Source organism: Elaeis guineensis, chromosome 5 (genome assembly GCF_000442705.2).
Source record: "Elaeis guineensis isolate ETL-2024a chromosome 5, EG11, whole genome shotgun sequence".
Lineage (NCBI taxonomy): Eukaryota > Viridiplantae > Streptophyta > Magnoliopsida > Arecales > Arecaceae > Elaeis > Elaeis guineensis.
In genome coordinates, this window is record NC_025997.2 from 48,597,951 (window position 1) to 48,611,234 (window position 13,284).

The following is a 13,284-nucleotide window of genomic DNA, read 5'->3' on the forward strand; positions in this document are numbered from 1 at the left end:
TGATGATGAAGATAGTTTGATCATTTTATAAAATAATGATATCATAGAAATAGACGATATGATTATATTGAAACATCTTGAAAATTTGAAGGAATATTTTGACATATTTTAAAGTCGAGGAGGTAGGGTTGGAATCAGATCGGACATAGATCGAATATCAACATATCTATATCCATGTTTATTTTATTTAATGAATACGAATATGGATACAGAGATTATTCAGATGCGGATACGGATATAATTCGGATATTGAAAATATGGATATTATTATGGATATAAGTTAGATAATTAAATTTTATGATCACAAAATCAAAGATATTACTAAATAGATGATAAATCAAGTTAATAGCATATTTATATGATGATATCTTTCTTTTAAAAATTAATAAGTACTATATAAAATTATATAGGATTACAGGTAGATTCGGATATTCGGATATGAATCGGATAGTTGTCTATCTATATCTATTTTTTTTTTATGGATATGGAAACGTATACGGATGTTAATTAGATCATCAAATTTTTGTCCATATTCGTATGGATCCGGCTATAAAAATGGATTCGAATGGATATTATTTATACCACTTTCACCCATACGGAGAGATATAAGTAAAATTGAATTAAAATCGAAGATATTTCAATAATTTATTTTTTTATTAAAAATAATAATTATAAAAAATAACTTTAATCAGACGGTGGAATCTTGCCCTCCATTTTATATCTTACGTGAATACAGCGTGCCAGTATCCCGTTTTAGAAGCCACCGTCCTAGTGGTCGGTGACCCTCCCTCCGTCTGCCGCTCTTTTTGCGATGACTGTTTCTCCCACTCTCGAAACATTCCCGCCAAAGATGCGACTCGTCTGGAGAACGAGGCCCAGATTTCCCTAAAAAATTCCCGTAAAGATGCACCTCCGTCGTCCGCCATTTCCAAAATCCAATCCTCTGCAAACCCTAACCACGCCCTAGCAATCCCAATCTCACGCTAACCGAACCTCCCCCAAACCCTAGGTTTCCCGATAAACGTTCGATCGTTCGCCGAGAAGAGACCCCTAGACCTCTGGAGGCCATGGACCCTTTAAACCAAGAGCCGGCCGTGAGCCAGGAAACGCCACCGCCGCAGGAGCCGCCGAAGCCGGCGGAGGAGCGGAACTGGGCGGAGCTGCCCCGCGATGTGCTGTTGCTGATCTTCCAGAAAATCGGGGCGATCGAGATCCTCATGGCTGCCCAGTGGGTGTGCCGGCCGTGGAGGCAGCTCTCCCACGAGCCTCAGCTGTGGCGGTGCATCGACATGCTGTACCATGCCGACTTGTTCAATCAGATCGACATGGAGTCGATGGCGAGGGAAGCCGTGGATCGGAGCAACGGGCAGGTTGAGGAATTCTACGGCGAGTACTTTGGGAGTGATGCACTCTTGCGATACATTGCTGACAGGTTTATCTCGGACCATTTGCCATTTGATATACATCTCGATTGAATCTCTTTTCTATGATTGGATTGTTTATTATGTTGCGTTCAATTATTGTATATTTCATTTATCTTATCCTGCTATATATGCTCTGGTCGAATGCATCATATGTTCTGATTGAATACATTTGATGATGATTTGTTGGGTTTTATCAAGAAGTCAAATCGTGTTGTTCTTCCAATCGATTAACCCTGATCTTATTAGATTATTGGTGCGGGCAACAAATTTAAACTTATTCTTATATGTGGTACTAAATAAATCAAATAGTTTTCTAACATTTTGAAATTGCTCCTTTCAGTTGACAATTTCATTGGTTCTGAAGAACCTGTTGTCACTACCCCAGTTATTGTCTTTAATATATGTGAATTCAATACTGTTGGTAAATAATAACTTTCTTAGAACCAAGAGTTAAAAGTTAGCTTTTTGGTTGACGTTGAGGACGGAGCGGAAGTAGGGGGACTGGTGTTGGGTATAAAATACCCACAGCCGAAGTCCTCAGCGGAATCGGCTCCGGAAGGCCCGCCCGGACTCCTACGGGAGCCGGACTCCGTCCTCAACGTCAACCGCAAGCGGACTCCGCCCGGACTCCTACGGGAGCCGGGCTCCGTCCTCAACTCCAGCAGCTGCAAGCCGACTCCGTCCGGACTCCTACGGGAGCCGGACTCCGCCAACAACGTCAACCGCAAGCGGACTCCGTCCGGACTCCTACGGGAGCTGGGCTCCGTCCTCAACTCCAGCAGCTGCAAGCCGACTCCGTCCGGACTCCTACGGGAGCCGGACTCCGCCAACAACGTCAACCGCAAACGGACTCCGCCCGGACTCCTACGGGAGCCGGGCTCCGTTCTCAACTCCAGCAGCTGCAAGCCGACTCCGTCCGGACTCCTACGGGAGCCGGACTCCGCCAACAACGTCAACCGCAAGCGGACTCCGCCCGGACTCCTACGGGAGTCGGGCTCCGTCCTCAACTCCAGCAGCTGCAAGCCCCTGTTGGTGCAAAAATCCGCTTGCGCCGGAGAAGCTGGAGTCGGGGAAGCCGCGGTCGCCGCCGGGACCTGCAAAGAAAGTCTAAACTGGAGGTGGGGTTGCTCCGGCAAGACCCTCCGACGCTCAAGTCAGTTCTCTGCCTCAACAAGAATGGAGTGCTCGAACGGAGAATTTAGCAGAGTTTTGAGATGAGGAATGAGCTTATGGAATAACGTATCTGGGTCCCCCTTTTTATAGGCGGGGGAGGTAACGGATTGATGGCGATATCTGTAACCGTCTGGCAGTGGGCTGCTCAGGGTCAGGTGGAGTTTACTGCGAAGAGTAGTGGAGTAGATCCGTGGCTATCGCTATGGCCTGCCACGTAGAGCCTGTTGCAGGTAGTGGAGCGGCGTCCGTTGCCGCTAGTTGTCAGGGAGTAGTGGAGCCACTCAGCACCTGCCGCAGGGAGCGGAGCAGAATCATGGCCGTTGATACAGCCTGTCAGAGAGTAATGGGGTCGCGCAGGGTCCGCCGCAGGGAGTGGAGCAGGGCTGCGACCGTTACTGCGGCCTGTCAGGGGTGATGGAGCTGTGCGGAATCCGTTGTAGGAAGTGGAGCAGGGCCGCCAGGGGGCGCAGATCCATCGGCTGAAGCTCGGCAGCGGTCGGAGTCCGGCCTCTGTAGGAGTCCGGGCGGAGTCTTCCTGCAATCAAAGTTAAAGGTGAAGCCCGGCTCCCGTAGGAGTCCGGATGGGGTTTACCTGCAGTTGACGTTGAGGACGGAGCCCGGCTCCCGTAGGAGTCCGGGCGGAGTCTGCTTGCGGTCGGAGTTGTCGGCGGAGTCCGGCTCCCGTAGGAGTCCGGACGAAGTCTGTCTGCAGCCGTTGGAGTTGAGGGCGAAGTCCGGCTCCCGTAGGAGTCCGGACGAAGTTTTCCTGCAATCAAAGTTAAAGGTGAAGCCCGGCTCCCGTAGGAGTCCGAACGGGGTTTACCAGCAGTTGACGTTGAGGACAGAGCCCGGCTCCCGTAGGAGTCCGGGCGGAGTCTGCTTGCGGTCGGAGTTGTCGGCGGAGTCCGGCTCCCGTAGGAGCCGATTCTGCTGAGGACTTCGGCTGTGGGTATTTTATATCCAACACCAGTCTCCCTACTTCCGAGTTCGAATTTCGAACGAAGGAAGTATAGAGAGATGGGCACAGCCGAAACCGTCCCCTCGAGCTCTGCGCACCGCCGCCCCCAGATATTTTGGCATTAAATGTGTGCATATCGGAGTTCTTTTCCTGGTTAAGGTGACCCGAAGAGTCTTTTCGAAACTCCCGCCGAAACGCGATCCCAAGCGTCGCGCTTCGGAAATCTGCGAACGGTCAACCCTCGATAGCGATGAGGGGGACATGCCGGACACGTGGCATGTATCAGTTGGCCCAGATACGCCCGCTGCCATAATTGCGCTCAGATTCGCTGTCTATTTAAACCCCTTGCTCTTCCTTCGGGGTTTCATTCTGCCGAGAAGACGGCACCCTTCTTTCATCTGAGAGCCTAGCCACTCCGCTACTTCCCCCGTATCAGTCCTTGCCGTCTTCAGCCCCCCAATTCTTCTCTAAGGGGTTCTCACGCCATGTCTTCTACCCCGGAGGCCATCCTTGAAGGGATGTCTAGGGCTTGGAGGAAGGCGAGGAGGAGAACAGCGGCCGGTGAGGATCCCCGTCGTTTCAAAGGAGGCTCAAGGAAGAATTCCTTCAGCCACAGGGGTTTAATAACGGGGGCCGCCGGTAAAGTTATTCTGCCCGAGAATTTCGGAGTAGCAAGGCGAGGTGATACCGGTCAAGAGGGCAGAGCTGTCGTCACAAGCTGTGGCGGGATCCTTGATGCCGTCGGGGCCGAGGGACCAGAAGCGGTCGGCGTCGACGGTGGGGCAGTGGAACTTGTTGCGGGGACGGTGGAAGTAGCGCATGCCGACCTTGCCGGAACATTTTGGGTGGCGGCTGTCGCGGTACATTCGGAGGTGGAGTATATCTTTGACATCACCGCTGCCTCCAAGGTGACTCCGGCTCTTCTTGAAACAGGTCTTCGTCATTGCTGCCGCTGCCTTTACCGCCCCCGGGAATCTATCCCACCCTTTTCCTCCTAGGGTTGGGACTTCGGAGATGGAGTGAAGTGAGACGGGACGAGAGCCTATAGGTCCGTTACACGCACTGGAGAACGCGACTGAGAAGGACAGAGACGGGAAGAGGAATTCGTAGCTTGGAGCGGCCTCCGGTATATCCTTTCCAAGCCGTATTCGCGAGGCTTGCAATGATGTATATTTTTTTTTCTCGACCCACCGGATCTTGTAACGTATATCTTATTAAATGAAAAGGAAATTTTGTTACCTTGTCTGTACCTTGCATCGAATAGTTGTCTGTCGAACTTCTTCATTTTCTTTTTGTTTTTTTCACGTCGTCCTAAGGTCATCGACGACCTCTTTTATTCGTGTGGGGTTGTTATTTGCCAAGCTCCTTTTCGACTTTTACGCCGTTCGAAGATACCCGGTTGTCGTTCTGTCAATGGCCGCAGGTTCGCTTGGGGTCATTCGGGTCCGGGGTCCCTCCCAAGGCTTGAATTCGAGGATCCGAGCCTCTGTCACCCTCGGGCGCTGTTTGTTTTCCAATCGTCACTGTTGCAATCCATTGCCTTCCTTTTTCGCTTGGAGTCTTTCTCCGCTAAAGCCGAGGCGAAGTTCGGCTCCTGTGGGAGTCCGAACGGAGAATCCCTCTCGAAGTTGGAGTTGTGGGCGGAGCCCGGCTCCCGTAGAAGTCCGGGCGGAGCCTTCCTCGGCGTCGTGGACAGAGCCCGGCTCCCGTAGGAGTCAGGGCGAAGTCTTCCTGCAATCAAAGTCATAGGTGAAGTCCGGCTCCCGTAGGAGTCCGGACAAGACTTACCGGCAGTCGCTGTTGTCGGCGGAGTCCGGCTCCCGTAGGAGTCCGGACGAAGTCGTCCTGTAGTCGATGTCGGTGATGGAGCCCGGCTCCCGTAGGAGTCCGGGCTGAGCTGTCGGTGATGGAGCCTGGCTCCCGTAGGAGTCCGGGCGGAGCTGTCACGTGGTCAAAGTTGGTGACGAAGCCCGGCTCCCGTAGGAGTCCAGGCTGGGCTTACCACCGGTCGAAGTTGCTTAAGCTAGGGCAAGGTTTTCCTCTTGGGGGGGCGCATATGGGCGTTGCAGGGTCTCTCCCCCCATCCGGTCTAAAAGAGCCGGGCCTTTAACTTTGTTCATGTCAGGACGAGGTCCTCCTCCTGTTTCTGACATGGCTGCGGGGGCACATATGGGCATTGTAGGGCCTCTCCCCCCATCTGGTCTAAATGGAACCGGGCCTTTGACTTTGCTCAAGTTAGGGCGAGGTTCTCCTCCTGTCCCTAACAGGGCTGTGGGGGCACATATGGGCGTTGTAAGGCCTCTCCCCCCATCCGGTCTAAATGGAACCGGGCCTTCGACTTTGCTCAAGTTAGGGCGAGGTTCTCCTCCTGTCCCTAACAGGACTGTGGGGGCACATATGGGCGTTGTAAGGCCTCTCCCCCCATCCGGTCTAAATGGAACCGGGCCTTCGACTTTGCTCAAGTTAGGGCGAGGTTCTCCTCCTATCCCTAACAGGGCTGTGGGGGCACATATGGGCGCTGTAAGGCCTCTCCCCCCATCCGGTCTAAATGGAACCGGGCCTTCGACTTTGCTCAAGTTAGGGCGAGGTTCTCCTCCTGGGGGGGGCGCATATGGGCGTTGCAGGGCCTCTCCCCCCATCCGGTCTAAAAGAGCCGGACCTTTAACTTTGTTCATGTCAGGACGAGGTCCTCCTCCTGTTCCTGACATGGCTGCGGGGGCACATATGGGCGTTGTAGGGCCTCTCCCCCCATCCGGTCTAAATGGAACCGGGCCTTTGACTTTGCTCAAGTTAGGGCGAGGTTCTCCTCCTGTCCCTAACAGGACTGTGGGGGCACATATGGGCGTTGTAAGGCCTCTCCCCCCATCCGGTCTAAATGGAACCGGGCCTTCGACTTTGCTCAAGTTAGGGCGAGGTTCTCCTCCTGTCCCTAACAGGGCTGTGGGGGCACATATGGGCGTTGTAAGGCCTCTCCCCCCATCCGGTCTAAATGGAATCGGGCCTTCGACTTTGCTCAAGTTAGGACGAGGTTCTCCTCCTGTCCCTAACAGGGCTGTGGGGGCACATATGGGCGCCGTAAGGCCTCTCCCCCCATCCGGTCTAAATGGAACCGGGCCTTCGACTTTATGAGGTTGCCCTTTTGTTTTTGATACAGTTTGTTTGAATTGTCTAAAGACGTACGGGTATGCGATCATTGATTAAAACGAAGTTACTGGTAGTACATCCGCAAGTTTTCTGAGCTCCATGGTCGCGGGAGTTCGGCTCCTCCGAGCTCCTTAAGATAATAAGTTCCGGGCCGGACTACTTCTTTGACCTCATAAGGTCCCTCCCAGTTTGGGGCGAGCTTCCCCCGGTCCTGAGGTTGCGAGACAGCAGCTAGTCGAAGCACTAGATCTCCCACTTTAAAGGCTTTGTTCTTGACCCGGGCGTTGTAATATCGAGCAACTTTCTGTCTGTAGGCTGCCATTCGAACCTGAGCGATCTCCCGTCTTTCTTCCAGCAGGTCGAGGTTGGCTCTAAGACTTTGTGAATTTTGGTCTTCGTCGAATGCCACGACCCGTGCCGACGGGAGTTTAAGCTCGATCGGGATGACGGCTTCCGTTCCGAAGGCTAAAGCAAAGGGGGTCTCCCCCGTGGGTAACCTCTGGGTAGTTCGATACGCCCATAGCACATGATAAAGCTCGTCCGCCCAAGTTCCTTTTGCTTTTTCAAGCCTTGTCTTAATCCCCTGCAAAAGGGTTCTGTTAGTCACCTCCGCTTCGCCGTTCGCCTGAGGATGGGCTACTGAAGTGATGTTGTGGGAGATGTTTAGATCTTCACAGAATTCGGCGAATTTTGCTCCCGCGAATTGCCGCCCATTATCAGTAATTAGGGTTCTAGGCAGACCGAACCTGCACACAATTGACTTCCAGACGAAATCTTGTACTTTCATTTCTGTGATTTTTGCTAGTGGTTCGGCTTCAACCCATTTGGTGAAGTAGTCGATCGCTACAAGGAGAAACTTCCTTTGTCCGGACGCCATGGGAAAGGGGCCAAGGATGTCCATCCCCCACTGTGCAAAAGGCCATGGGGCACTCAAGGATGTGAGCTCGGTGGCGGGCTGTCTCTGGACGTTGGCGTATCTCTGGCATCGGTCGTACTTTTTGACATATTCAATCGAATCATGATGCATCGTTGGCCAGTAATATCCTTGGCGGAGTAGCTTGTGGGATAAAGATCTGGCTCCCAAATGGTTTCCGCAAGCTCCCTCGTGCACTTCCCATAAAGCGTAGTCGGCTTCCGAGGGCTGGAGGCATCTTAAGAGGGGCAAGGAGTATGATCTTTTGTACAATTTGCCCTCACAAAGGATGTACCGGGAGGCTTGATTTCGGAGCTTCCGAACCTCTTTCGCGTCCTGGGGGAGAACTCCATCTCTAAGATAGGTTATCAGCGGGTCGACCCAGCTGGGCTCGTGGTCGATCTCCATTACGGGCCGCGATTCTTCTGTACTCGGATGTTTCAGAACTTCAAAGAGGACGCCTTTGGGCAATTCGGCCGGAGCCGATGTCGCCAGCTTGGAGAGAAGATCGGCTCTGGTATTCTCCAGCCTTGGAATCTGCCTAATGTCGAAACTGCTAAAGGCGGGGGTAAGCTCCTTTACTTTCTCAAGATATTTGGCCATACTGTCCTCCCGCGCTTCATAACTCCCGCTGACTTGTCCCACCACTAGTTGGGAGTCGCTGTGTACCCGGAGTTGACCTATTTCCAGCTCTTTGGCGATCCTTAATCCTGCGATCAGAGCTTCATATTCCGCTCCATTGTTTGTTGCGGGAAACTCGAAACGCAGAGCGTACTCTGCGATGACTCCCTCCTGGCTGACCAAAATCAGGCCTGCACCCGCACCCGCCGTGTTGGAAGATCCGTCCACATAGAGGGTCCAAAAGCAATCGGAGGGATTGGCTTCTTCGTTGGGGGAGTTCGGTTGAGACTTTAGGTCGTCACCCTTGCTTTGCTCAGGTTCGGCCTCCTTTGGGATGGTGCACTCTACTATGAATCTGCCAATATTTGGGCCTTTACTGCTGGTCTAGGTCTGTAGTTGATGTCGAATTCCGTGAGCTCGATCGCCCATTTTGCCATTCTTCCGGAGGCGTCAGCCCGGTGCAAAACCGCCTTGATCGGCTGATCGGTGAGTAGCGTCATGGTGTGCCCTTGAAAGTAGGGTCGGAGCCTCCGAGCTGCAACCAACAAGACGTAGGTCAGTTTTTCTAATTTGGTGTACCTGCTCTCGGCGTCCCTTAGCACGCGGCTAATGTAGTAGACTGGTCGCTGGACTTTCGTTTCTTCTTTGACAAGGACGGCCGCAAGGGCCATGGGAGAGACCGCCAGGTATAAAAATAGTTCCTCCCCAGGTTCAGGCTTTGCCAGCAGCGGGGGTGAGCTGAGGTAGTTTTTTAATTCTTCGAACGCCTGTTGGCATTCAGAGGTCCAACAGAAGTTCTTCGGCTGCTTGAGGGTTTGAAAGAAGGGCAAACATCGTTCGGCCGACCTCGCGACGAAGCGATTAAGAGCCGCTATCCTCCCTGTGAGGCGCTGAACCTCCTTGATCGACTTTGGGGCGGTCATCTCTTGGATAGCGTGAATTTTCTCTGGATTGGTCTCAATCCCGCGCCCTGATACCATGAAGCCCAGGAACTTCCCTGAGGTTACCCCAAAAGCGCATTTAGTTGGGTTCAGCTTCATTCTGTACTTTCGAAGAGCGCCAAAGGTTTCCTCGAGGTCGGCGACATGATCTCTGGAGGACTTGCTTTTTACAAGCATATCGTCCACGTAGACCTCCATGTTTCGGCCGATCTGCTCTTTGAAAATTTTGTTCACCAGCCGTTGGTAGGTTGCGCCCGCATTCTTGAGGCCGAATGGCATGACCCTGTAGCAGTAAAGGCCGCGATTAGTGATGAAAGCTGTCTTTTCTTCATCTTCCGATGCCATTCTAATTTGATTATAGCCGGAGAACGCGTCCATAAAAGTGAGGAGTTCATGGCCTGAGGTAGCGTCAACCAGTTGGTCGATTCTGGGCAGGGGGTAGCTGTCCTTTGGACAAGCCTTATTCAGCTTTTTGAAGTCTATACACATCCTCCACTTGCCGTTTGCTTTCTTGACCAAAACAACATTGGAAATCCAATCAGGATAATTGACTTCCTTAATGAATCCGATCCTGAGAAGCTTATCCACTTCCTCAGCTATCGCCTTCTGCCTCTTCGGGGCATGATTCCGGATTTTTTCTTTTGTCGGTCGATGCTTAGGATCGACCGCTAGACGATGCTCCATGACTTCCGTGTCAATCCCTGACATGTCCGCCGGAACCCAAGCGAAAACGTCTGCGTTCCTTCGGAGGAAATCAATAAGATGCGTCCGCACCTCCTCCCCCAGGCTGGAGCCAATTAACACCACATGCTCCGCGTTCCCATCATTCAGGGGAACTGGTACCAGATCTTCGATTGGGCCGCCCCTTTCTTCGGTGAGGTCGTCGCGAGCATCCAATCCATCGACGGGATAGGGGTCAGCCCGGTCGCTTCTTTGCAAGGCGATGTTGTAGCAATGTCTGGCCAGGGCTTGGTCTCCCCGGACCTCTCCGATCCCCTGGTTGGTGGGGAACTTCAATTTCAAATGGTAGGTTGAAACGACAGCTCTGAGAGCATTGAGGCCGGGTCGGCCAAGGATTGCATTGTAGGCGGATGGCGCCTTTACCACCAAGAAATTCACCAGAGCCCTGGACTGCTTTGGATACTGACCCGCGGCCACAGTTAGAGCTATCATTCCCTCCGTCGGAACGGCGTCACCGGTAAACCCTATCAAGGGGGAGCAAATCGGTCTCAGATGACCGCCAAGAGCGGACATCCTTGAAAAGGCGTCGTAGAACAAGATGTCGGCCGAACTTCCGTTGTCGATGAGAATGCGACGGACGTCGTAATTCGCTATATTCAGGGAAACTACGACCGCGTCATTATGAGGGAATTGGACTCCCTGGGTGTCTTCTTCGGTAAAAGTTATGGGTTCTTCAACTTTTTGCCGCTTGGGGGATGCAGCTGGTATGTTGGTTGTCTCCCGCCGGGATTCTCCCGAGATGGCATTGACGGAATCCGGCAGGGGCCAGTCATCCGGCCACTCCTTATCGGCGACCATAGCCGGAGGCAGTTGTGCAAAGGCCTCGTGAGAAGGCATCAGATGGGGGAAGGAGTGGATGCCAGAAAAGATGGCCGGAAGCGGATCCGTTGAGCGCTCCTTTAAGAACAAGGGTATTGCGAAGACACGCGCCCTTCCTCTAGCGCCAATCCTGTTGGTGCAAAAATCCGCTTGCGCCGGAGAAGCTGGAGTCGGGGAAGCCGCGGTCGCCGCCGGGACCTGCAAAGAAAGTCTAAACCGGAGGTGGGGTTGCTCCGGCAAAACCCTCCGACGCTCAAGTCAGTTCTCTGCCTCAACAAGAATGGAGTGCTCGAACGGAGAATTTAGCAGAGTTTTGAGATGAGGAATGAGCTTATGGAATAACGTATCTGGGTCCCCCTTTTTATAGGCGGGGGAGGTAACGGATTGATGGCGATATCTGTAACCGTCTGGCAGTGGGCTGCTCAGGGTCAGACGGAGTTTGCTGCGAAGAGTAGTGGAGTAGACCCGTGGCTATCGCTATGGCCTGCCACGTAGAGCCTGTTGCGGGTAGTGGAGCGGCGTCCGTTGCCGCTAGTTGTCAGGGAGTAGTGGAGCCACTCAGCACCTGCCGCAGGGAGCGGAGCAGAATCATGGCCGTTGATACAGCCTGTCAGAGAGTAATGGGGTCGCGCAGGGTCCGCCGCAGGGAGTGGAGCAGGGCTGCGACCGTTACTGCGGCCTGTCAGGGGTGATGGAGCTGTGCGGAATCCGTTGTAGGAAGTGGAGCAGGGCCGCCAGGGGGCGCAGATCCATCGGCTGAAGCTCGGCAGCGGTCGGAGTCCGGCCTCTGTAGGAGTCCGGGCGGAGTCTTCCTGCAATCAAAGTTAAAGGTGAAGCCCGGCTCCCGTAGGAGTCCGGACGGGGTTTACCTGCAGTTGACGTTGAGGACGGAGCCCGGCTCCCGTAGGAGTCCGGGCGGAGTCTGCTTGCGGTCGGAGTTGTCGGCGGAGTCCGGCTCCCGTAGGAGTCCGGACGAAGTCTGTCTGCAGCCGTTGGAGTTGAGGGCGAAGTCCGGCTCCCGTAGGAGTCCGGACGAAGTTTTCCTACAATCAAAGTTAAAGGTGAAGCCCGGCTCCCGTAGGAGTCCGGATGGGGTTTACCAGCAGTTGACGTTGAGGACGGAGCCCGGCTCCCGTAGGAGTCCGGGCGGAGTCTGCTTGCGGTCGGAGTTGTCGGCGGAGTCCGGCTCCCGTAGGAGTCCGGACGAAGTCTGTCTGCAGCCGTTGGAGTTGAGGGCGAAGCCCGGCTCCTGTAGGAGCCGATTCTGCTGAGGACTTCGGTTGTGGGTATTTTATATCCAACAGTCTTTAATATATGTGAATTCAATACTGTTGGTAAATAATAACTTTCTTAGAACCAAGAGTTAAAAGTTAGCTTTTTGGTTCTTCGTCCTATTTCAAATTTCTTAGGATCTAGTAATCATGTCATTGGAGTCATTTGCAGTGTCCTTTTTAGGCCTCTTCAAGCGTGCAATATAGTGAATAAGTGCGTGAAAAGAGTAATTGACTGGCATGGCTGTTTTAGTGATATTTTTCTTTGTAGTTGTTTCTTTTTTGAGGGTTTAACACAACATTTGCATTGGAGAATCTGATGTCCTAGGATGAAAATGGTGATCTTCTGCTGCTTATTAATTATGATTATATTATTGATTGGTAGGTAGAAGTTAACTGTTAAGTGGGATTTATGACCGCTACTTGTTACTTAAGGGATGAACATGATAATGTGGTTGATAAGCAATGAAGCCTGTTTTATTGCTGAAATTTGCATGTGTACATGCACATACAAACACACACACACACACACACACACAGAGAGGGGGGGGGGGTGAAGGGATATCTATCCAGATAATGATGAAGTAATCACCAATAAATTTTTCAATGCACAGATTTGATCTACACCTGCAATATCTGAAATGTCTATTCTTATTCTTGATAAAATACTACTAGCTATTTTGATTGTGAGGTATTTTAATCAATATTTTTATCAAAATTTTCTCCATAGAGTGAGGCTCACCTCAACTCAATATCAACAGATTAAATAAAATAAAAAAGAGTGGAAATATGCTTATCAATAAATTCACATGCAGCAAAAACAACAAGTGCTAGTTCTTGCTTCTCTGTCTCATTGTAAGCCATATTCCTATTGGATGTATGCCCTAAAAGTCAATCTTGACTGGCACATTTCATATTTCTAGGATATGATTTTGTACTTATTGGGCAGTTATATTATCATTCATATCTATGTGTCCATGAATCATCCAAGGGATTAACAAGATGATAACACATATTCTCAAAGAGTTGAGAATTTGAGACATGTATCATTGATGGTTAATTTCTAAATTGCTCTTAGTCATAGGATCATCATGGGGATGGTGATTGATTCGGATAGATTAGTACACGGATCACTTCTTTTGGACAGATGGGTTTCGAGTCTGCAGTGTAGAGACACTGGAGCGAGAGTACAGATGGTTGTTAGAGAACAACTAGCACTGAGTGTAACCAACATGAGAAGTCACATGGATGTCTGCTCACTCGTTAGTGACTTTCTCGA

At 51.7% G+C, this 13,284-nt stretch overlaps 1 protein-coding gene across 2 annotated transcripts in view; it reads left to right on the top strand.

Moving 5' to 3' along the window:
- The first annotated feature begins 752 nt into the window (after window positions 1-752).
- Window positions 753-13,284, top strand: part of LOC105034400 (F-box protein SKIP19) — a 49,508-nt gene continuing 36,976 nt past the window's right edge. For both annotated transcript variants that reach the window (XR_012141518.1, XM_010909545.4), the window contains exon 1: window positions 753-1,432. Coding sequence is in view for 1 of the 2 variants with exons in the window: in XM_010909545.4 (XP_010907847.1) it covers window positions 1,068-1,432 (365 nt within the window). In the remaining variant the exon portion in view is untranslated. The remainder of the gene's footprint in view (window positions 1,433-13,284) is intronic.